The 23,991-nt window shown below is 43.3% G+C and overlaps 1 protein-coding gene and 1 long non-coding RNA gene across 2 annotated transcripts; one reads left to right on the forward strand and one right to left on the reverse strand.

The window, feature by feature from the left end:
* Positions 1 to 421: 421 nt before the first annotated feature.
* LOC130303250 (uncharacterized) lies at positions 422 to 7,468 on the reverse strand. The gene is made up of 3 exons (XR_008853352.1): positions 7,340 to 7,468; positions 5,293 to 5,440; positions 422 to 621 (listed from the first exon to the last, which is right to left on the reverse strand). It is a non-coding gene; the product is annotated as an uncharacterized LOC130303250 (long non-coding RNA).
* Positions 7,366 to 22,554, forward strand: MAD2L1 (mitotic arrest deficient 2 like 1). The gene is made up of 5 exons (XM_056551764.1): positions 7,366 to 7,547; positions 12,576 to 12,722; positions 13,398 to 13,518; positions 15,180 to 15,283; positions 20,611 to 22,554. Exons 1-5 carry the CDS (start codon positions 7,478 to 7,480, stop codon positions 20,778 to 20,780), a joined length of 612 nt encoding a protein of 203 aa, XP_056407739.1. The 5' UTR covers positions 7,366 to 7,477; the 3' UTR covers positions 20,781 to 22,554.
* The last annotated feature ends 1,437 nt before the right edge of the window (positions 22,555 to 23,991 follow it).

Raw genomic sequence — 23,991 nt, forward strand, 5'->3', positions numbered from 1 at the left:
AGCTCAGTGGAGCTGATCAAGACACCCGTCTTAAAACCCGCAGGGTCCCAATTAGCTGAGAGGACGGGTGGAGGTTCCCTACCTGCCTCCGGCTGAGGTGGAGCAGGAGGGAGGGAGGATGACAGGAGGTGCAGCAGGGCGGAAGGTGAAAGGAGATACAGCAAGGTGGAGGGTGACAGCAGTGAAAGGAGGTGCAGCAGGAAGGAGGGTGACAGAAGGTGGAGCAGGAGGGAAGGTGAAATGAGGTAAAGCAGGAGGGAGGGAGACAGCAGTCAAAGGAGGTGCAGCAGGAGGTAGGGCAACATCAGTGACAGGAGGTTCCACAAAAAGGACAGTGAAAGGGGGTGCAGCAAGAGGGAGGGTGCCAGCAGTGACAGCGGAAGCAGCAGGGGCCCAGGGCTGGCTAAGAAGAGTTGTTACATGTGGGAAGCTGCAGGACAAGGAAAGGAAGCCAGGCCAAGTGTAAAGTCGCCCTCCACACAATCATGGCAGAACGTTCAGCACCCACCTGGTCAGTGGTGGAAGTGCAGGGAGCTCTGCCCGACCGCCTAGAGATGTGGACTTCCTGCCCCAGATCTTCTTGGAGGGTGCACACACTGTGGCGGTGGCACAGGAGCCTCACTCGAAATAAGAGAAAGCGGGTGAACTACCACTGGCCACTGACAGGGGCAGCACCTAACAGCTCGAGTATCAGCCATCAGATGTATGTATCCAAATATACATCATCCATAGGTCAATTTAAGTTAGTGTCTGTGAACAAGGAAGCAGCAAGAATTTGAAATTCCCAATTCACAGTGCCAAGTATAGTGTCAGCTACTGTGTCTCCCTAAAAAAGTAATAGACTTTCCCCTCCCACCATTATTCACTTCCTTGTCTGGCTGCACAAAGAAGCCCATCTGAAGAGGAGGCAGGACTACCAATAGGGCAAACACTTTGCTAGTGATCAGAAATCAAGCAAGAAACCTGGCACTGCCTTGGGATATAAAACACAAAGTTCACTGCTGTCAGAGGGCTGAGCGTTTAGTTTTAAACAGCTAATACGCTGGCGGTGCTCATGCTAGGACAGGTAAAGTGACAAAAATATCCGTAGAAGATAAGGAAAGATGCGGATCACTCCCCGGTCTGATGCTGTGAATTTTATTGAAGGATGAATACAATGGCTACATACGGGTCAGTGTTGATGGCAGGGCAGGAGGTGTTACAAAGCCCTGTCCGAAGCGATGGCGCCGTTTCACGCCCACAGGGCGTTTCTTCAGGCCTGGAATTTACATTATGTTTGCAGGTACTGCCTCTTTATATAGACCAAATGTATATAAGTGTTTAAAATAGTTACATATAAAAACATATATAGTACATAAAAACAATAGAGGACCGAACCTAAAACTTTTAAAGAAAGGCTGAGAACTCGTTTCTCTCATTCAAACCTAATGCACCTACTGCATCGAGCTCCGTTATCCAGCGGGCTTCCCTTTGGAGCAGTGTCCTGTGTCTATCGCCTCCATTCTCATTTATTTCGATTTTCTCTAACCCAGCAAATTTAATACATTTAAATTCTCCTCCATGGACCTCTCTTATGTGTGTTATAAGTCTGGTTACGCCTTTTCCTGTCATAATGGACCTTGCATGTTCTCTTATTCTTTCGAATAGCCTCCTCTTAAAAGTGTCCGCAGGGACAGAGTAGGCAATATACTACAAATGTAGTTTTACACGTAATCAGTTGTTTAACCTCTATTGTTTTAGGACCTAGTCTGAACGTGCACTTATTAAGATTGTTTTCAAACATCGAACAGTGGCCACATTTGAAATTACCCTGAGGTCTCCTATCTGTAAGCCAGTCAGTCTGTTTTTTCTTTTTATTTGCTGTATTTTTTATGTAATCGCCTAGAGTTTTATATCTTTTAAATGTGATGATTGGTCGATTATGTGCTATCTTCTTAATGTCCTGATCTTGCTCTAAAATATACCAGTTTCGATGTACAATATTAGAGAGGGTGTTATTCATAGGTGAATTACAAAACGAAAAAACTAATTTTTCCTTTCTGTCATCATTTTTATTTTTAGACATTAACTCCCTTCTTGATTTTTGATCAGCTCTGGTGAATGCTTTTTTTTACAATGTCTGTGGGATATCCTCTAGCATAGAGTCTTCTACTCAAATCTTCAGACTGCTGTAAAAATTTGTCATGTCTGGAATTGATACACTTCAGTCTAATGAATTTACTGTAAGGGATGCTATCCTTCATCTTTTTAGGATGGGAGCTTGAATAGTGTAGCAAGGCATTTTTAGCTATTCCCTTCCTGAAGCATTTTGTAACAATTTCATTATTTTTGATTGATATCTCAATATCCAAAAATTCTAATGTGAGCCTACCATATTGATAAGTAAAAGTCATATTGACTTGGGTAGTATTATTGAAATATCTAATGAAATCCTGAAATGAGTCCTCTGTACCATCCCATACGACTAGGATATCGTCAACAAAGCGTTTGAATAATTTAATTTTATTTATGTATGGATTATGTGTGGTTAGAATAATCTCTTTTTCTAGTACAGAAAGAAACAGGTTGGCAAAAGTGCAGGAGACCGGAGTCCCCATTGCCGTACCCTGCATCTGTCTGTACCAGGTGCCCTCATATTGGAAAGCATTATTTTCCCAAAATTAACCTCAAGGTTTCCTCTATGAAGTCTATGAACTCTGATGATTTTACTTGACAATATAACACCTCTCGGATCGCCTGCACGTCCGCATCGTGGGGGATGCGGGTGTACAGGCTCTCCACATCTATAGAGGCGAGATGGTATCCTGTCTGCCAATAAAAATCCTCCAAAATCTCAATAAGATCTCCAGTGTCCTAAATATGTTGGCATTTGAATCAACATGGGGGATAACAGCCAGTCTAAATAACTGGATAGAGCCAATCCCTGCCACTATAGGGTGACCTGGGGGATGGCTCAGTGACTTGTGCACTTTTGGTAAGATGTACCAATCTGGCCGTTTTGGATATTCTGGGAATAGTTTGTTTGATGTGGTTTCTGATAGTACCCCTTTTTCTGTTTGCTTTTTTAAAAGTGTTCTCAATTTATCTTTTATTTTATTTGTTGGGTCACATTTTAACTCTTCATACACCACAATGTTCCCTAGTTGTAGAGCGGCTTTGGTCTCATAATCTTCTCTATACCAGACTACAACAGCACCTCCCTTATCGGCTTTTGTGACCACTATTTTTTCATTTCTTGCTAAATCCCTCAGAGCATCCAGCTCCTTTTTGGGTAAGTTAGGTTCCACTTGCAGGTAAATGAGTGCCTTTGCGTCTCTAAGGATAGCTTTATAGAAAATGGCGATCACGCTACCAGGTATGATTGGAGGGTTAAATTTTGATTTGTTTCCTTTTGTAAAAGGCTTCACTGTGACGACCTCTTCAGGGTCCTCGAAATTACTTGTGGGATACTTTTCACCATTACTCAATTCCTCTAACATTTGGACCATCTCTATGTCGTCTACAGTGAAATCTTTTATAATGGAAAACCCTAATTTACCGATTACACATGGAACATCACCTTCCTTAGTCGATTTTTCTGCTGCTGTACTGTTTTTATTCAGACCCAAAACTTTGCTAGTGATGCTGCTCCCTGATGACTGTAATTTTTATATATTAACTATACAGCAAAAATAGCTATATATCTAATGCATCCAAATTCCTAAATCCTGCCAAGCTAGGTTTGGGAAGTCTATCAAGATGAAAACCTGTTGACCTGCAGAAGGAGCAGCTCAATCTGGTGGGAAACCCCTAACCTATTAACCCTTCTGGAACTGGAGATGGGCAAAAGCATTACCAATCTTTCTCAGATAACCCACCAGCTCACTGTCCTATATCTGTTGCTTATACTTGTGTCTTAAAGGGAAACAGAGATGAATCAACCCAATTAACCTGAATATACAAGTGGCTAGTGTGGTCCTGAGTAAAGCATGCTTTCCTTACCGCCAATCCGTTTGCAATATGCAAATGAAGTATTAAAGGGGTACTCCAGCCCTAAGACATCTTATCTCTTATCCGAAGGATAGGGAATAAGATGTCTGATCGCTGGGGGCCCACTACGCGGGGGGATCTCTCATGCAGCACCCACCTGTCTCAGCTGCATGAAGTGACGATAGCTCCGTGTCTGAAGACTCACGACCACGGGGCTGGAGTATCGTGATGTGATGATTCCGCCCCCTTGTGATGAAACGCCCCACCCCCTCAATGCAAGTCTATGGGAGGGGGCTTAGTTTGGGTTGTCCCTGCAAGGTTTTACCCCACAAAGTTTTCTTCTGGGGCCCTGCAAAAATGTCTCCACTGCTAACAATTGACTAAGCATTATGGTTTTTGGAAGGGGGGGGGGGACAAAAGTGCAAAAACAAAAATTGTCCTGGTCTCTGGTCTTAAGGCCAAAATTGGCTTGGTCATCAAGGGGTTAAACTCATGACCACTACTTTCTGGTGTGGTGGCCCAGTACAGGAGTTGCACCTCTGTATCCTAGCTGCCCTGTCTGGCAGACTCCATCCAGTGACCCCTGAGAGCACTGTGGACAAGACAAAAAAGAAATTCAAAAAGTAAAGAATTTCCTCTGTAGCATACAGTTGCTAAAATGTACTGGAAGAGTAAAGATTTTTTAATAGAAGTAATTTACTAATCTATTTAACTTTCTGACACCAGTTGATTTAATTAAAAAATTTCCACTGGAGTACCCCTTTTAGGTAAGAACATACAGCATCCTTAAAAGGGTTAAACAACAGATTTTTGGCATTAAACAGCAGATTTTTTTTCTTTTTGTTATGCTTCCAGTACCCTCATCATTCAAGGGGGTACGAACCGTAAAGACAGACCATGTGACTGGTGAGGCCCCTGGAGAAAATGGGCCTGCCATTGAACCCATTCCATTTGCTGCCGGGGTGGTGCATTGTCATAAAATAAACAAATGGCAGTATTGACCTTAGGGTCATGAAAAACAAGAGGGAATAAGCAACTGAAATTTCTGTCCTGGGGCAAACTCAGATGCCAGAATAGGAGATCTATTTAAATCTTTGTATGGGGACCCCTTTTCTTCTATGTACGATACTGACATCACTGATGGGGCCAAGTTAAATGGGTTATTCACCATAAGGTGATTTTAGTAGTACGTACCTGCCAGAACTGAGTATTTCCTGTTGAATATCGTTCTCTAAACTACACATCCCATTGTTCCATAGTTTGTAAGTATGAGGTCACTTTCCTCCCTCCCACACGTCAGCTACCCCACCCATTGAAACACACCTGTGCTCCCTTCAAAGCAATAAACCAGTGTTTTCTAACCAGGGGGCCTACAGCTTTTGCAGAATGATCTCTCGCCCACCCAGCAGTCACTCCACCCATTGAAGCAGGACAGACTCCCTCTGATCATCAGGTCTCGACGCACTGCAACCTGGAAAATACAGAGACACGAGTCATTTTGTATGCTGTTAAAAAGAAACATTGGGGCGATAATCACAGAAGAATTGTGAGAAAACCGTCACACACAGGTACAGACACTATATTATGAACTATACTAATTTTACAGCCCCTGTAGCATAGTCAAATAAAAAAAAAAAATCAGCAAATACCCCGTTAAGGGTGCGTTCACACGCTATTTGTTCTTGTGGGTTTTCCACTGCGTATTTGAAAGTGGACGGGCTCTTCTCGGCTGTCCGTAGCAGATTTTCCGCTGTGAAATTTACGCTGCGGAAAATCCGACACAGTCCCTACTGACTTCAATGGGGCTTGCAGCGGATTTACTGCAGCGTAAATTCCTCTGTGGAAAATCTGCTGCGGACAGCCGAGAAGAGCCCGCCCCCTTTCAAATACGAAGCGGAAAACCCGCAAAAACAAAGAGCATGTGAACGCACCCTAAAGCTGGGTTCACACCACTTTTTGCAATACAGTTACCGTACACGTTTTCAATGCGAAAACCATACAGAACCATATTGAAAACTGACTGCATTGACTCTCCATTGAAAACCGTAGGACAAACGATGCATCCGTTTTCCGTCTTGTACGGTTTTTTTCAGGTTTTTTTCTCGTACCCAAAACCGTAGCCTACGACAGTTTTTTGTCTGGGTAAAAAACAGTATTAAACTGTATACGTTCTTTTTTTTTTTTTACATGGGAGTCAATGGATCAACTGTATGTGCGTACGGTTCCATCCGGTTTGCACCATATGGTTTTTGACTTTGAACAGTTTTTTTTTCTTGGAATTTCAATCAAACAAGTGGAACTTTATTCATAATGGTATGAAAAGTTTAAAATGTTTAAGATTTTTTTTCTTAAAAAACGGATGCAACCGGACATCATTTTTCAAACCATATAAGGTTTTCAACCGTATGCGGATTAAAAATTGTACATACGTTTTGATACAGTTTAGTCCGGTTTTGAGGAATCCGTTCATCATCAAAAAGCTGATACGGAACTGTATTGCAAAAACGTGGTGTGAATACAGCCTAAGACTAGAGCGAGGCCCAGAAAATATTGGCACAGAAGCCGCAAAGTAATGACTCCATTTGTTATTTTATAGCTAAGCTTTCTGCATACAATATCAGGGGGCTGGACAGGGTGACATGCCAACGTGTTGGGCAATGGAAAGTCGCACCTCAGTCACGTAACCAAAATATTTGGGCAATTGGTCTGAGATCTGCTGTTATGGGCAGTCACATCAATGCTGGCAAAGGCGCATGTAACCAGGTTGCAACTAAAAACTAAATTGTCACTACTAGTGTAGTGGTCTCCAAACTGTAACCATCCAGCTGTTGCAAAACTACAACTCCCAGCATGCCTGGACAGCCGTTGTCTGTGTGGGCATGCTGGGAGTTGTAGTTTTGCAAAAGCAGGGGGTTTATAGTTTGAAGACCACTGTCCTAGCCTCTGTCCTAGCCTCTCTACCAATGAGATCGATGTAAAAACACTATGTCAGTTTGGCCACTAGATGTCAGCACCTGACAACTGTAAATTTCCTTTAAAAAAAAGGAACAAAATGTATAAAGTGTGTGTGTGTATATATATATATATATATATATATATATATATATATATTATTTATTTATTAAACAATTTAAAAATATGATAGTGATGATGTTCTGTGTATGTAATGTGGACAGTGGCCGCTAGTTAGTCCTGTCCAAAAATAATAAGTGCCAAATAGACGGATGAAATGCTCTTTTATATAACATTCGGTTCCTTTCCATCACAGGACTACACGAGTACACACCACGGAACGTTATCCCGAGTCCCCACTACTAAAAACAAATTGCATCTGCCCTTTCTAAACATGTCCCCCGAAGTGTATCCTTACGCATGACGTCATCCCGTCTGAGTTTGCGAGCCAATGGCAGGGCAGCTTTTGCCGTACGCAGCGTGGTGACGTCGCCGGTAGAAGTGGAAGGCGCGATTTCTTGAATCCAGCTCAGGACGCTTTACGGTAGTGCTGGAAATGGCGGCGCAGTTGACAAGAGAGGGGATTACGCTGAAGGGCAGCGCCGAGATCGTGTCCGAATTCTTCTGTGAGTATCCGGGGACACGGCTTCACAGGCAGCAGCCCGTACATCTGCAGCGGTGTCTGGCAGCGTCCAGCAGCTATATACCTCACAGCTTCAGCCTTCTCTTATTAGACGTTAACTCCTAAGGGGATGTTCTGCTGCTCTAAGGATGGAGTGCTATAATATTAATCGCTATGAGGGAGATTTATCAAAACCTGTCCAGAGGAAAAGGGGCTGAGGGCCCATAGCAACCAATCAGATCGCTTCTTTCATTGTAAGAAGTGATCTGATTGGTTGCCATGGGCAACTCAGCCCCTTTTCCTCTGGACAGGTTTTGATCTCCCCCAATATGGCTGTGTATTAATACTATGGACCAGTGGTCTCCAACCTGCGGACCTCCAGGTGTTGCAAAACTACAACTCCATGTGTGCCCGCACAGCCAAATGCTGGGAGCAACATCTGGAGGTCCGCAGGTTGAAGACCACTGCTATGGACGATCACTGCAGATGGCAGCACCTCGTGAATACATCTGACGTTTTACTATTTTGTGCGTATGTGGCAGGATAAGGTGTTTATATAAAAAAAAAGTCTCTAATTAAAACTATGCAAATTTGGGTAGGTAGTTATTTTTTTAATTGCCATTTTCGGACACCTATAACTTTTCTTTTCTCATTTTTTTTTTTTAATGATCTGTAGTTTAGTGCTGGGCGGTATACCGGTTCATAACGGATACCGATGTGTTTTTTCTTTAATTAGTACTCTGGTGCAGAGTATTCCTGCTCCGTCCTGCCCGGGCTGCAAAAAAAATGAAAATAAACCATCTCTCACCTTCCTGGGTTCCCGCGGAGCGCCACTACAGCTGATCGGTTCTCCGGTCCATCCTCTTCATAATTCAAGGTGTAACGAAGCGTCACATGGCGCTCAGCCTATCGCCGGCTACCGCGATGTTCTGCCTCGGCCGACGATAGGCTGAGCGCTGTGTGACGCTTCGTTACACCCGGAATTATGAAGAGGATGGACCGGAGAACCGATCAGCTGTAGTGGCGCTCCGCGGGAACCCAGGAAGGTGAGAGATGGTTTATTTTCATTTTTTTGCAGGACTGAGCAGGAAACTCTGCACCAGAGTACTCCTTTAAGAAAAAACACATCGGTATCTGTTATGAACCGGTATACATGAATTTTTCACATACTGCAATACCGTTTCCATAGCAGCCAACTCCAGTGCGTGATGACTAGAGATGAGCGAACTTATAGTAAATTCGATTCGTCACAAACTTCTCGGCTCGTCGGTTGCTGACTTTTCCTGCATAAATTAGTTCAGCTTTCCGGTGGGCTGGAAAAGGTCGATACAGTCCTAGGAAAGAGTCTCCTAGGACTGTATCCACCTTTTCCAGCCCACCGGAAAGCTGAACTAATTTATGCAGGAAAAGTCATCAACTGCTGAGCCGAGAAGTTCGTGACGAATCGAATTTACTGTAAGTTCGCTCATCTCTAGTGATGTCGTAGAGAAACGTCCAGCCGCACAGCATTTCTGGGAAGTGTAGTCTGAGCCGCACTGAACTGATGGTGAGGAGCTGGGAGGGGACTATAACTCCCAGCTGGCATGTGATTTCCAGGCGGGCGCGGGAAACTTGAGCAGAACTGCGGAGACATGGAGATTTCCCGGGCGGCCTGACCCAGACCCGGGCTACTAGGCCTGCACGATATATTGCAAAAAAGTGTGATTATTTACCTGTTCCCCGGCCACTGCGGTTTCGGTGACGGCGGCTTGATGGCAGGAGCTCTGGTGACGGCAGCAGGGGCTCGTGGCAGCGGCATGGGCTCCTTTGGTGGTGGCGAGGATTGGCACAGCAGAAGCACCTCACTGCGCTCTCCTACCATCATTGGCGCCGTACATCAGGTGAGGAGGTTAAAGGACATGTCCGGTGCTCCCTTTTCTTATTGTATCCGTTCCGGGCTGCAAAGAAAAAAGAAAATAAGCTTTCTCTTGCCTGCCTATGCTCCCCCGTTTCTCCGGTACAGGTGTTCGGTCCCCGGGCTGTATTCTTCTTACTTCCTGTTAGCCCGACACGTCACACAGAGCTTCAGCCTATCACTGGCCGAGGTGGGACATCGCTGCGGCCGGTGATAGGTTGAAGCTCCGTGTGACGTGCCGGGCTAACGGGAAGTAAGAAGAATACAGCCCGGGGACCGAACACCTGTACCGGAGCGCTGGGGGAGCCTAGACAGGTAAGAGAAATTTTTGTTTTCATTAATTTTTCAGCCCGGAACGGGTAAAATAAGAATAGTGAGCACCGGACATCTCCTTTAACCATAAATAAACAGCGCAGCCCTGCAGATCTGCTATGGAATGAAGCAAGCTCAGGAGCTGAGCTCGCTTCATACTGGCTAATGCCAGACATCACCAATCCGGGTGGTGTCTGGCATTAACCCTTTAGACACCATGATCTAAGTTGATTGCGGCATTCAAAAATGCCAAAGTGCCAGTAGCTCAGTGGAGCTGATCGAGACACCCATCTTAAAACCCGCAGGTCCCAATCAGCTGAGAGGGTGGGCAGAGGTTCCCTACCTGCCTCCGCCTCGTCCGATCGGCGCCCTTTGGCTGTCCTGGCATGCTGGAAGATGTAGTTATGCAACAACTGGAGACACACTGTTTGGAAAACACTGCCCTATGGGGACTAATAAAATTGTGAGAGAAAAAAAGTAAAAAAAAAAAAAAAGGTATGAAATGTTAATAAGCCCCTCCCCTAATAAGTTTGAATCACCCCCCTTTTTCCCCATTTTGAAATAAATTAATGTAAACAAAAATATACATAACCATACATGATTTTTGGTCACTTCATATACCAGAAAAAAATTAATGTATTAAAAAGTGACCAAAAAAGTTAAAACATTAATGGTACCGATAAAAACTACAGATCACAGCGGGAAAAAAATGTGCCTCATACAGCCCGGTATATGGAAAAATGAGAGAGAGAGAGAGAGGTCAGAAGAGGACAATTTTAATCATAGGAAGGGAAAAAAAAAAAAAAAAACCTCAAGACAAACCCCCTCTCGGTCCTTAAGGGAATACACATACTTCCAGTGTTCCCCTCCCTGTGGCTGCGCTGCACAATAAAGCAACACAACAACGCCGGAGAGTGTGCGGACTACACTATACCGGGCTAGGAGTGTGTGCGGACCAGGGCTGTGGAGTCGGTAGATAAATGTTCCGACTCCTCTGTATTAATATGTGAATGTATTTATAAACACTTACAGTTGAATCCAAGAAGCTATTCCACAAAGTTCTTCTAAGCTCTTCTAGCAGAGAGAGGTAGTTGGGCAGAAGCTGCTGCCTTCTTCTTTTTGTGTGCTGATCTGCTGCTTAAGATAGGGCAGTGGGCGGATCCAGGAAGGGGCATTTATTATAAAACATGATTTCCCTAGTAGAATCCCATAGTCATGTTTTAACGTTTAAGCTAACAATCGGAGTTTACAAGTTTTTATAGCCTTAGCTGAATGGCAGCAGTTTTTCCAAAACATTTACTTAATCCCTTATCAGTGAGAGGCTAGGTTACCCATGGGTTCCCTGTAACAGCAGAACACAACACTATGGAAAATATAAGTATAGCCACTCCTAATTGTGCGTTGCGTGCCATATAATGAAGCACATGAAAAGCATGCTTCTTCACGGTCACTTAACGTGTTCATTTTGCAGTTACGTGAGGCACTGCATGCATTGGTCTTTATTCTTAGTCATCAATTATAACTTTTAGTGAATTGGGACATTTAAACTTTATTTATTTTTTTTATTCCAATCTAAATTTAGTCTGTCGGTGCATTGTTTGCCGACTCCAGGTGCCCAAAATTTCGTCCGACTCAGACTCCATAGCACTGGTGCGGACTACACTATACGTGGCCAGGAGATTTTTATTTTTTTTCTTAGAAAATGGGGTGATGTAAGCTATCGAAGTGGCACTCCAGGGAAGTGTGTGTGTTATATATATCTCTATAATGATGATTAAATACCCGAAAAACAAGGATTCTATGAGCAAGACCATGAGATGGTTGTATGTGGGAGGGGAGGAAGACCAACCTTGAGAGAGGAGACAATTAGTTTCTTTTTAATCTGGGACGGTCTCCAATGATTATGAGGGCTGGGGGATGTATTTTTGTGATCATGTTAGAAAATTCTGTATATGTATTTTAAAACAATATAATCTATGACGTATATCTAGTGTATAAAAGGTAGGTAGCCATTTTAAATAGATCTGCACATTTTTGATATTGTATCAGCTTGTCTGCGAATTTATTAATGTAGCTTCTCATTTGGCCAAATTATACCTCTCATCCTAACTTGGACCCACACAGGTGACCTGTAAGCGAATATTTTATTGGTCCAGAACACTTGCCTCTCCCCTTGCCTACATCTCCCAGCAATCATTGCAGCTCTGCTCACTCTGAGAGCAGCCCCCACCCTCCTGCTCTTAGCAGCAGAGATAAGTACAGTGTGTGATTGGCTGAAGCTACACACACCTTCCAGCTCAGCACTAAAGAGTGTGACTCATCAGTTCAGGACAGAAATCCTAGTCTCTCTCTCAGAAGGGTGGGGGCTGCTTTCAGAGAGGGGCGTGGACAGAGTGGATGACATTCAAATGTAATTCCCTTGCCTCACGCAGTGACGCAAGAAAGGGGAAACTGCTCTATATAGCTAATAATCATATTTAGACACACCAGGACGTACATTTATGTCCTGTACATGACGCGTGCACCGACGTGGTGCTCGCTTCATGCACAGTAGGTCCTATCAGTAGTAGTATTGGATGTCTGCCATTAACCCCTCAGATGCAGTCATCAATACTAATCATGGCATATGCGGCACTTGTAATGAATGATAGGATCGCCCACGTTGCGGCTGCCTTAACTGTGGTAGTCCCCTCTCTTACTACTCAGAGATTGCAAACACAACATTGACTGTGGCAGCTAAGGGATTGCTGGCTGTGTATTAACACTTATGTTGGTGCTATGTATATATTTATAGTGTTTATTTTAACAGTGATTCTTTGTCGTCAGATTTTGGCATCAATAGTATTTTATATCAGCGTGGGATTTATCCATCAGAGACTTTTACTCGTGCACAGAAGTATGGCCTTACCCTGCTAGTCTCTACAGACCCAGATCTTAAGAACTACTTGGATACAGTGGTGGAGCAGCTGAAAGGTACGCGTTCCATTACTATTTTATCACACACTGGAGCTCCTGAATGTTCTTTACAGGCGATATTAAAGGACACCGGTCTGTCTTGTGCTGTCTGAACCACATGCAGCAGGAAACATAGACAGTGGCAATAAAGCAAACTATGATTTATTCTAAAATGCTTTGGCATTTCCAAAAAAATCTTAGTTTTAAAAGCTGCTGGGTAACTAAGCATAGTGGCTCACGAGTGACATGTCTCTCTATGTACACACAGGCATCTGGGTGACCATCCAAGTGTGGTGATTCCATTATTTTCTTGAGGAGCTGTAGTTATCTACAGGGGTACAGAGCTCTGACCCTGATGTCTTTATTCCCCTTAAAGGGGGTACTTCGCTGCTCAGCGTTTGGAACAAACTGTTCTGAACGCTGGAGCCGGCAGCTCGTGACATCATAGTCCTGCCCCCTCATGACAACATGCGCCCCCATCCCCCCCAATACAAGTCTATGGGAGGGGGCGTGACAGCCGTCAAACGCTGAGCAGTGGAGTACCCCTTTAATGCTTCAAGATTTCTAGGGCATAAGAAGGCTTCCTGTACCATCATGGCTGTACACATGTCTGAATGGTACTATATGCAGAGTACCTGCCTAAGTATATTTGTTTCGTCTATTAAAGTAAGAGTTTTATTTCTATCCTTACAGATTGGCTGTACAAATGCCAGGTCCAGAAACTAGTGGTGGTGATTTCAAGCATCGACAACAGTGAAATTCTTGAGCGTTGGCAGTTTGATATAGAATGTGATAAAACTGTGAAGGATGACAGGTAACTGAGCTATGCCATGGAATGCTTCGGTGGAGAAATTCAGAGGGCTCAAAAGGTACACTCATGCTTGTAAATGATCGCACCCCTGAAATTTTTCTAGAAAATGAAGTATTTCTCACAGAAAAGGATTGCAGTAACACATGTTTTGCTATACACACGTTTATTCCCTTTGTGTGTATTGGAACTAAACCAAAAAAGGAGGAAAAAAAAGCTAATTGGACATAATGTCACACCAAACTCCATAAATGGGCTGGACAAATTTATTGGCACCCTTAACTTAATATTTGGCTGCACACCCTTTGGGAAAAAATAACTGAAATCAGTCGCTTCTTACACCTTTCAGCCGGAATGTTGCTCTTTTCTTTGTAGGCCTCATTCTGTTTTCGGTAAACAGTAGAATGATGTTCTTTACCAAAAAGCTCTGTCTTGGTCTCCTTTGCAAATTGCTCCAGGTCTCTCTTATTGGAAGGGCGCCTTTTCCCAACAGCAATTTTAAGATCTCTCCACAGGTTTTCAATGGGATTTAGATCTGGACTCGTTGCTGACCACTTCAGAACTCTCCAGCGCTTTGTTGCCATCCATTTCTGGGTGCTTTTTGATGTGTGTTTGGGGTCATTGTCCTGCATTGTCCTGATCTCGGACGCAAACCCAGCTTTCGGACACTGGGCTGTACAGTGGGACCCAAAATCCATTGGTAATCCTCAGATTTCATGATGCCTTGCACACATTCAAGGCATCCAGTGCCAGAGGCAGCAAAACAACCCCAAAACATCATTGAACCTTCACCATATTTTACTGTAGGTACTGTGTTCTTTTCTTTGTAGGCCTCATTCTGTTTTCGGAAACAGTAGAATGATGTGCTTTACCAAAAAGCTCTATCTTGGTCTCATCTGTCCACAAGATGTTTTCCCAGATGGAATTTTGGCTTACTCAAGTTCATTTTAGCAAAATGGAGTCTTTACTTTTTATGTCTCTGTGACAGCAGAGGTCTCTGGGTCTCCTGCCATAGTGTTTCATTTCATTTAAATGTCGACAGTTTCCACTGACACTGATGTTCCCTGAGCCTGCAGGACAGTTTGAATATCTTTGGAACTTGTTTGGGGCTGCTTATCCACCATCCGAACTATCCTGCGTTGAGATTTTTCATCAAAGGGAATAAACATGTGTATAGCAAAACATGTGTTACTGCAATCCTTTTCTGTGAGAAATACTTCATTTTCTAGAAAAATGTCAGGGGTGCCAACATTTACGGCCATGACTGTAGCTTATTCTGCCCATGTTGCCAGAAAATACCAGTGTATGTACCAGTTCTGCATTTCTGGTGGGATAACAGGATCCAGGCAATTATTACATTCCATATACCCAGATTTTTTGGACTATAGGACATACCCAGGTTTTAGGTGACAGAAAATAGAAAGAAAATGTTTCACATAAATGTGGATGATTTGGAGATCTTCAGTTGAGAGCTGTTAGATTTTATTTATTTTTTTGCTAAAAAAAAATGAATCTGATAGTCCATAAAATATGGAATATATATGGCAGTGATATAAACAGACAATTGGCAGAGTGTATCCAGTGGATAGGTGACAAACGCATCAGGCTGGAATACATTATAATTCAGCTGTCCATTTCGTCTTAATATTTGTCCATATTTGTTTCAGTATTGTCAGAGAAAAGTCTCCAAAAGTTATTCAGGAAGAAATCCGATCAGTCATCCGACAAATTACAGCCACGGTTACTTTTCTGCCACTGCTGGAGACTGCATGTAAGTTGTGTATAGTGCTTGTTTTCCCAGATTTTCTTTTTGGGATTAAGTATCGGCATTGTAAATGCAGTCTAATAGAATGACTGCAATGTTTCGGAACAAATATGACTTAGGCTGCTTTCACACTATGAGGTTCTCCCGTTAATACACGTACGTTTGAAACCTAATTATTAACACACGTTAAACAACCCCATTAAAGTCAATGGGTTTTTTCGTTTACCCTTTGTCACACGTTATAGCCCGTCATGACTAATGTACGTTAGTTGTGACGGGAGAAATAACGTGACATGCACAAATTTTTCGCACGTCACAAGAAACGGGTATATTAACGTCTGTTATTTTTAACATTGAAGTCTATGGCCGACATACGTTAGAAAATACACCCGTTAATGCTCGTTATTATAACGGACATTATTTTTACTGAGCATGCTCAGAAGAGGTGACATCAGTAGACTCCTGCAGTACTGAGGGACTACTACTACTCCCATCATGGAACAGACTTGTTTCCATGCTGGGAGTAGTAATTCCCCACTGCGGGAGTCTGCCGACAGCTGGGGAGGTTACATTAGTGTTTGTACTACTACCCCCATCATGAAACAGACTCTGTTCCATGATGGGGGTTGTAGTACATGGGCTGAGGCATTGATCGCACCGGGTCTCACTTCTGACATCCGATGCGATCAGAAGTTATTAAGCAGGGGAGCGGGCGGCATGGTCCGCAACCCTGCGATGACTATGTATTTTTTACTTTCATTTTTAAATTCCCTGATACCCCCGCCAGCGCATTTGTCCTAATTTTCTATTGCAGCGCAGCTATAAGTGACAACCATACCAGAACATATTCAGCAGCGCCCCGCCAGATGATCCTGACAGACTATTCATTCATAGCGCCGGCAGCTGTATATGTATATAGATGTGCTGGCGCTTCTATATACATATGCAGCTGCCGCGATATGAATGAATTGTATACCTGTCAGGATCATCGGCCGGACGGCTGCTGGATGCTCTCCTGACATATACTTGTCATGTATAGCGCATTTGTACAGAGTTATATATGTCAGGAGAGCATCCAGCAGCCGCTCGGCCGATGATCCTGACAGGTATACAATTCATTCATATCGCGGCAGCTGCATATGTATATAGAAGCGCTGTGGGGGGCAGATAACGCCATATGTCTGCCCCCCCAGCACATCTATATACATATACAGCTGCCGGCGCTATGAATGAATTGTCTATCTGTCAGGATCATCTGGCGGGGCGCTGCTGAATATGTTCTGGTATGGTTGTCACTAGAGATGAGCAAACTTACAGTAAATTCGATTCGTCACAAACTTCTCGGCTCGGCAGTTGATGACTTTTCCTGCATAAATTAGTTCAGCTTTCAGGTGCTCCCATGGGCTGGAAAAGGTGGATACAGTCCTAGGAGAATGTTTCCTAGGAATGTATCCACCTTTTCCAGCCCACCGGAGCACCTGAAAGCTGAACTAATATACGCAGGATAAGTCATCAACTGCCAAGCCGAGAAGTTTGTGACGAATTGAATTTACAGTAAGTTCGCTCATCTCTAGTTGTCACTTATAGCTGCAATAGAAAATTAGGACAAATGCGCTGGCGGGGTCACAGTATGCGCTGGCGGGGGGTATAGATATATACTTAAATGCGCTGGCAGGGGCTAGATATATACTTATATGCGCTGGCGGGGTCACAGTATGCGCTGGCGGGGGGTATAGATATATACTTAAATGCGCTGGCAGGGGCTAGATATATACTTATATGCGCTGGCGGGGTCACAGTATGCGCTGGCGGGGGGTATAGATATATACTTATAAACGCGCTGGCGGGGTCACAGATATATACTTATAAATGGGCTGGCAGGGGTCATATTTTTATTAATGCAGGGGCTAGATATATAGCGCTCTATGCGCCCCTCCCCCCAATAAACACTTTTATTATACATATGTCCCCTCACATTGTCCATTTTTAAAACCCCAGGGGGATCCCTGATTGGCTCTTCAGTACTGGCCATTCAGGGATCCCAGCGGGGAATTAAAAAATGAAAGTAAAAAATACATAGTCATCGCAGGGTTGCGGACCATGCCGCCCGCTCCCCTGCTTAATAATTTCTGATCGCATTGGGTGTCAGAAGTGAGAATCCCTCAGCCCCTGTACTACAACCCCCATCATGGAACAGACTGTTCAATGATGGGAGTAGTAGTACAAACACTAATGTAGCCTCCCCAGCTGTCTGCAGACTCCCGCTGCTAGGGATTTACTACTCCGATCATGGAAACAAGTAGTAGTAGTCCTGGCTGTGGGAGTCTGTAGGCAGAGGTGTAAAAACGTCCAGTACATGACAGAGGTTTTTTAGCATCCCTTAATTCACCCATTATTAAACGTCTGTTAATAATACATAATAACATACGTTTATTAACGGGTGAACTTCATAGTGTGAAAGCAGCCTTACTGTTATAGTAGTTCACCTTTTTTACATGATGTTTGCCAAGTGCAGTACAAGAAATTAAGTGATAGAACCTATATTTATATAACAAAATGAACAGCGAAATGCATTTCTTTAAGAGGTGGATAATTCATATATAGTATACACTAGGCTGCAATAATTACCATGCAGGTAACTAAAACACAGTAAATGGTCTTTCTGAAATGGAGTAAAACCCCAATCATGATACAGAATAAATACATTGAAAAAGTTATTTAACCCCTAGAAAACACAGGATGTATATGTACACCCTGTGCCTTCTCCCACTTTTTTCGTCAGAACCACTGTAACAATCAGCCACCCCTGTGAAAATCACCTCCAAATGTACATGGCGCTCTCACTCCTGACTGGAGAAATTGCATTACAAATTTTGGGGGTCTTTTTTTCCTTTTACCTCTTGTGCAAATGAAAAGTATGGGGGAACACCAGCATGATAATGATGTAAAAAATTTAATTTTTTACACTAACATGCTGGAGTAGACCCCAACTTTTACCTTTTCATAATGGGTGAAAGGAGAAAGTCCCCCAAAATTTGTAAGGGAATTTCTCCAGTACGGAAATACCCCATATGTGGCCGTAAACCTTTGCCTTGAAATACAAGAGGGCTCCGAAGTGAGAGCACCATGCGCATTTGAGGCCTAAATTAGGGACCCTACGACAGTGTTTCACAAATAGGGTGACTCCAGCTGTTGCAAAACTCCCAGCATGCCTGGACAGTCAATGGCTGCCCGGAAATACTGGGAGTTGTTGTTTTGCAATAGCTGGAGGCTCCGTTTTGGAAACGGCGCCATACCATACATTTTTCATTTTTGTAGGGGGGGTGGGGGTTAACTGTGTAGGGGTATGTGTAGTATCTTACTATTTTATTTTGTATCGCGTACTGTTTTTATGGTACATTCTCACGGGCGGGGGTTTACGGGGAGTGTCCCGCTGGGAGTTAAAGCTGCTGCGGAAAATTTGCTGCATCTCAAATGGGCTGTTAACCCTCGCCCGTGCGAATGTACCCTGTACATTCACATGGGGGGGACCTTCAGCTGTTGCAAAACTACAACTCCCAGCATGCCCTTTGGCTGTCCGTGCATGCTGGGGGTTGTAGTTATGCAACAGCTGGAGGAACACTGGTTGCGAAACACTGAGTTAACAGAAAATGTTTTGCAACCAGTGTGCCTCCAGTTGTTGCAAAACTACAACTCCCAGCATGCCCAGACAGCCGAAAGGCATGTTGGGAGTTGTAGTTATGCAACAACTGGAGAACAGTTTTAAAAACCACTTTATAGTAGTGTCCAAACTGTAGCCCTCCAGATGTTGCAAAACTTCAACTCCCAGCATGCCTGGACAGTCTCTCTTCATGCTTTCAATTGTAGTTTTGCAACATCTGGAGGGCTACAGTTCGGACACCCATGTATTGTAGTCTCCAAACTGTAGCCCTCCAGATGTTTCAAAACTACAATTTAAAGCATGAAGAGAGACTGTCCAGACATTCTGGAAGTTGTACTTCTGCAACATCTGAAGGGCCACATGTTACAGAACTACAACTCCCAGCATGGCTGGACTGTCTGGGCATGCTGAGTTGTAGTTTTGCAACATCTAGAAGGGCTCAGTTTGGAGACCACTGCACAGTGGTCTCCAAACTGTGGCCCACCAGATGTTGCATAACTACAACTCCAAGCATGGGCTTGCTTGGAGCTGTAGATTTGAAACGCCTAGAAGCAGCAGTGAAGATCACTTTACGGCAATCTTCACTGGTGCATCTGACACTGCTGCATCCACTTTCCTTGCGCCGGTCCCTACTGCTTGCCGCCGGTGATCAGGTAACTGTTGTCCCAGGGAGCCAGGGCGTACCTGTATGCCCTAGGTCCTTAAGGGGTAAACCACACAATGAATGGCGTAAATGTGAAAAATGGAAGGACAATTTTAAACATACTTATTTTCTTACAAAAAGTTATATATAACATGTTTTTTGTTATAGTAAAGGTCATTGTAATCAAATAGACCTGCAGAATAAAGATAATGTTTAATTTTTTTACCGAAAAATGCACTGCATAGACGTGCCCAAAATTTGCCCCACAAGTAATTTTTTACTGTAGAATTTTGTGGTAAAATGTCATTACAAATTACAATTGCTGACGCAAAAAAAAAAAAAAAAAAAACTTGTGTGGTCCTGTAGGTGAAAGTGTTAAGGCTATTGAAGATGAGGAGGAAAAAAAGTAAAAATGAACAATCATGTGGTTGACGGTTATCTAGGGTTAGAAAAACTGAATTTATTTCTTTGAAAAAACTGCCCCACACCTGGCCTCAGGTTGTGTCATATTGCAGTTTTATTAAAGTGACTGGAGCAAAGTTGTAATACTACAGACTACCTGAGGATAGGTATGGTGCTGTTTTTAGAAGGCTTGGCTCTGTTCCTTCTTTTCCTGGGAAACCACTTTAAATAGGCCATGCCACTAAATATTTAGTTAAAGGGGTACTCCGCTGCTCAGCGTTTGGAACAAACTGTTCCGTACGCTGGAGCCGGCGCCAGGAGCTCGTGAAGTCATCCCCGCTCTCTCATGACGTCACGCCCCGCCCCCTCAATACAAGTCTATGGGAGGGGGCGGGGCGTGACTAAATGTTTTGAACGCAGCTAGAATAATGGGCAGTAGAGGGATGTCCTCAATAAATCTCCCAAAGGTCGCCCATTCAGTATAGTCCCTAGATAATGGTAGGTATGAGTGTACACTGTATTACTGCTAGGTAGAGATACTACAGTGTGGTGCCCCCTGCTGCCACTTTTCTGCAATTGTTTTGAGACTGTACTTACTGAACATTGTTTTATTCGCCAACTATACAGGTGCCTTTGATTTACTAATCTACACAGATAAAGATTCTCAAGTGCCAGAGAAATGGGAAGAGTCTGGTCCTCAGTTTGTTTCCAACTCTGAAGAAGTCCGGCTCCGCTCCTTCACTACTACAATCCATAAAGTCAACAGCATGGTGGCATATAAAAAAATAGACTGTTAATAGCAAATTGTATTTTATTACTCCTCAGCTTTTCTAACTTTTTAATGCAGTTTTCTAAAAAAAAAAAAAAAAATTGTCAAAAGGTCTTTTGTGGCCACATCTTTGCATATGACTTCTGAAGCTTTGTAATGGACTTGGTCCTCTCCATGCTACTGCATTGGCTTAAGCTGAGAGGTTTTTGCTTAGTTTAACAATTTAGGTTAAACTAGCTCACTGTGCCTATAGTAATAAACTTTATTCAAGTACCTGAGTCCACCATATTAAAACTTTAGGTAATGGTGAGTTTTGTGTCCAGCCCAGTATATCAGTCCTCCTATGCTTGTGATCCTATGATATGCTGCCAACTCCGCTCTAAGTGGTACTCCTAGGGATGAAGTATGTCGATTATATGCAGCTCTTCTCCAGTCAAGGAATACAGCTGACAGGTTAAGGATGAAACAGCTAATACAACCCCAACACGTCAATTACGGCTTCAGAATATAGAATTATTAGTCTGCATGTGTTTGGAGGTAAACTGTAAATGCAAAAAAATCTCATAAAATGTATTTATTTGTTTGTCAAAGTTTGTGTTCCCTGTAGTTGCTGTTACAGTATAGTATTTACATTATAGCACCTCATGGATGTCTACTTGACATGTCATACATTGCCCCTCATAGAATGCACTAGACCTAACGGTGTATCAGTTATTGTTCAAGTATGTCTTGGGCCAAGGTTATACATAATATTTATAAATAAATGAAGAGTTGCCCAGGATAAAATGGCTTCCTACTTCCAAATACTGCACCATAGCAGTCCACAGGTTGTGTGTGGTATTGCAACTTAATTGGGTTTTCTGCTTATGTACGACTTTCCCCCTATCTGTTTGGATATGGGATAAGTGTCTGATTTCAGGGGTCAATCAGACCCACCTGCTGAGACTAACTGGTCTTGGTGGTGGCGGCGGCCAGCTCTGCCAATTACCAACTGTAGCGATGTCATGCCTCAACCGGTGATTGACGGAGCATGCCGTCACTACCGAGACCAGTTCATCTCAGAAGTTGGTGGCCAGAGGAGAGATCTGAGGTAAGATCTGGCAAAGTTCTGGAGACCACAGCGGATCCCCTGCAGCTTATTCTCTGTCCTGTAAATAGGGGGTAAGTTTTACATAACCACAGTTATTGGGCGAATAAGTATTCGTAGGAAAGCTTGTTCCCTATAACTGGCCTGTGTAATAGGTTTGTTATAGTTTGTTGGCTGATCAGATCTTTTATGGAGTCTTAGCAGTCATTATCAGCCGCACATCGATCTGTGTAAATGGGGAATGTGCATCTGACAATGATAAAAATAACGTTCGTGAATTCACTGTGTGAAAAGGGCTACATGTTGGGTCATCAGACCTATGGTCGGGCCGGCATGTGCGGCCATAATACGAATATAAATATGTCCGTATTATGCTACTATTAACGCATCTTGGTAGTGAAGTGCACAACTGTGGAAGATCAGAGTTAACTTCTTATTTTGCACAGTTGTGCCCTTTACTATTAAAATGCCCTGCTGGGAGACTGCTGTATTGTGAAAAGTACTTTTCTGTGCTTTTAGGTCTTACAGGTTTTCCAGGGGTCATTATAGACTGTTTTTAAACTTTGTATAATTTATACTAATGTTTTATAAGGCTTTAGACTGTAATATGGACTGATTACTAGAGATGAGAGAACTTACAGTAAATTCGATTCATCACCAACTTCTCGGCTCAGCAGTTGATGACTTTTCCTGCATAAATTAGTTCAGCTTTTAGGTGGGCTGGAAAAGGTGGATACATTCCTAGGAAAGAGTCTCCTAGGACTGTATCCACCTTTTCCAGCCCACCGGAAAGCTGAACTAATTTATGCAGGAAAAGTCCAACTGCGAGCCGAGAAATTCGTATCGAATTTACTGTAAGTTTGCTCATCTCTACTGATTAAATTCTTTGAAATTAACACTGAGTATAATTTTGAAATGTCCAATTATAATTGTGAATATTTTATGTGTTGCTTTCATGCATTGTCATGTCCTCCACTTATCCTGTAAATCTTTAAAAAAAAAACAAATTTATGTAAATAAAAGTGTGAATTTATTTTCACTGTCTTTAAAAAGTAACAAGTCCCCTCACACACAGATGACAGAGTAAATTAATTTGGTTTTTATTTTAAAACATATATATTTACTGACAGCAAGCAGTTGAAAGGTAACTACATCATACATTCACTTTGTTTAAAAAAAACTTTTGACCTGTTGTAGAGACGTTTCAAAAGTTTTGATCAGTCTGGGTCATGTCTGAGAAATCAGACCGCAACAGATAGCTAGAACTAGCAGGCCGTAGAGCAGCTGAGCGGGACACTTACAGTAACTTAGTGTGGGATTATCTTGGTCAGCCGTGCTCTTCTATTAATTGGCAGGGATCTCTTCAAACCAACCCCAACCGATCAAAACTCTCTAGGACATGTCAAAAGCTTAAAAGCGACAGGTAAGTAACTATGCCCCGTGGTGCAACCAGCCTGGAAGACCTCCTGATTGGAGGATATTGTGATGGAAAGTTCAAAGGACCATTGTCTGTAAGGTCATGTTCACATGTTGGAATTTTGGCACGAAGAGTCCCGTTGAATTTAAAGGGGTACTCCTCTGACCCTGCGTTCGGGACATTTTGGTCTGAACACTGGGTGCATGCTGCGGGGGTTGTGATGTCACGACCATGCCCTTGTTACGTCATGCCTCCTCGAAAGTCTCGGAGGGGCGTGGCTGTGACGCCATGACCCTTGCAGCCCACACCCAGCATTCGGAACAAAATTTTCCGAATGCTGGGGCAGTGTAGTACCCCTTAACGGGATTCTGCTGCGCTGTGCACACAGCGGAATTTCCGTTCCAGATGTTTTTGGCACAATTTCCCATTTCTGTGTCCCCAGAAAGAATGAATAAGTTCATGCTTTCTGCGGACACTGCACTGAATGCAGAGCCGTCTGATGCTGACACCTACAGCTTGCACAATGTCCGCACAGAGATTCCATAGTGTGAACATAGCCTAAGGGACTGAATTGGAGAACACCCTCTTTCCATTCAAGTGGAATAAAGTAAGATTCTCCTCTGGGACGAGACCGGGTTAAAAAGGCATGAACCATCGCTGGTAGCATCACGTCTGTGGGTAAGGCATACTCAATCTCTGACCTGTAGAAATGTATAAGTCATGATTAGGTTCTCC

Source organism: Hyla sarda, chromosome 1, assembly GCF_029499605.1.
Source record: "Hyla sarda isolate aHylSar1 chromosome 1, aHylSar1.hap1, whole genome shotgun sequence".
In the NCBI taxonomy this organism is placed as follows: Eukaryota; Metazoa; Chordata; class Amphibia; order Anura; family Hylidae; genus Hyla; species Hyla sarda.

Bases quoted from the DNA above. Each gene is read 5' to 3' on its own strand.
- MAD2L1 (XM_056551764.1), top strand. From the start codon at position 7,478: ATGGCGGCGCAGTTGACAAGAGAGGGGATTACGCTGAAGGGCAGCGCC. The intron at 7,548-12,575 runs GTGAGTATCCGG...CTTTGTCGTCAG, and splicing joins GATCGTGTCCGAATTCTTCT to ATTTTGGCATCAATAGTATT. The intron at 12,723-13,397 runs GTACGCGTTCCA...CTATCCTTACAG, and splicing joins AGTGGTGGAGCAGCTGAAAG to ATTGGCTGTACAAATGCCAG.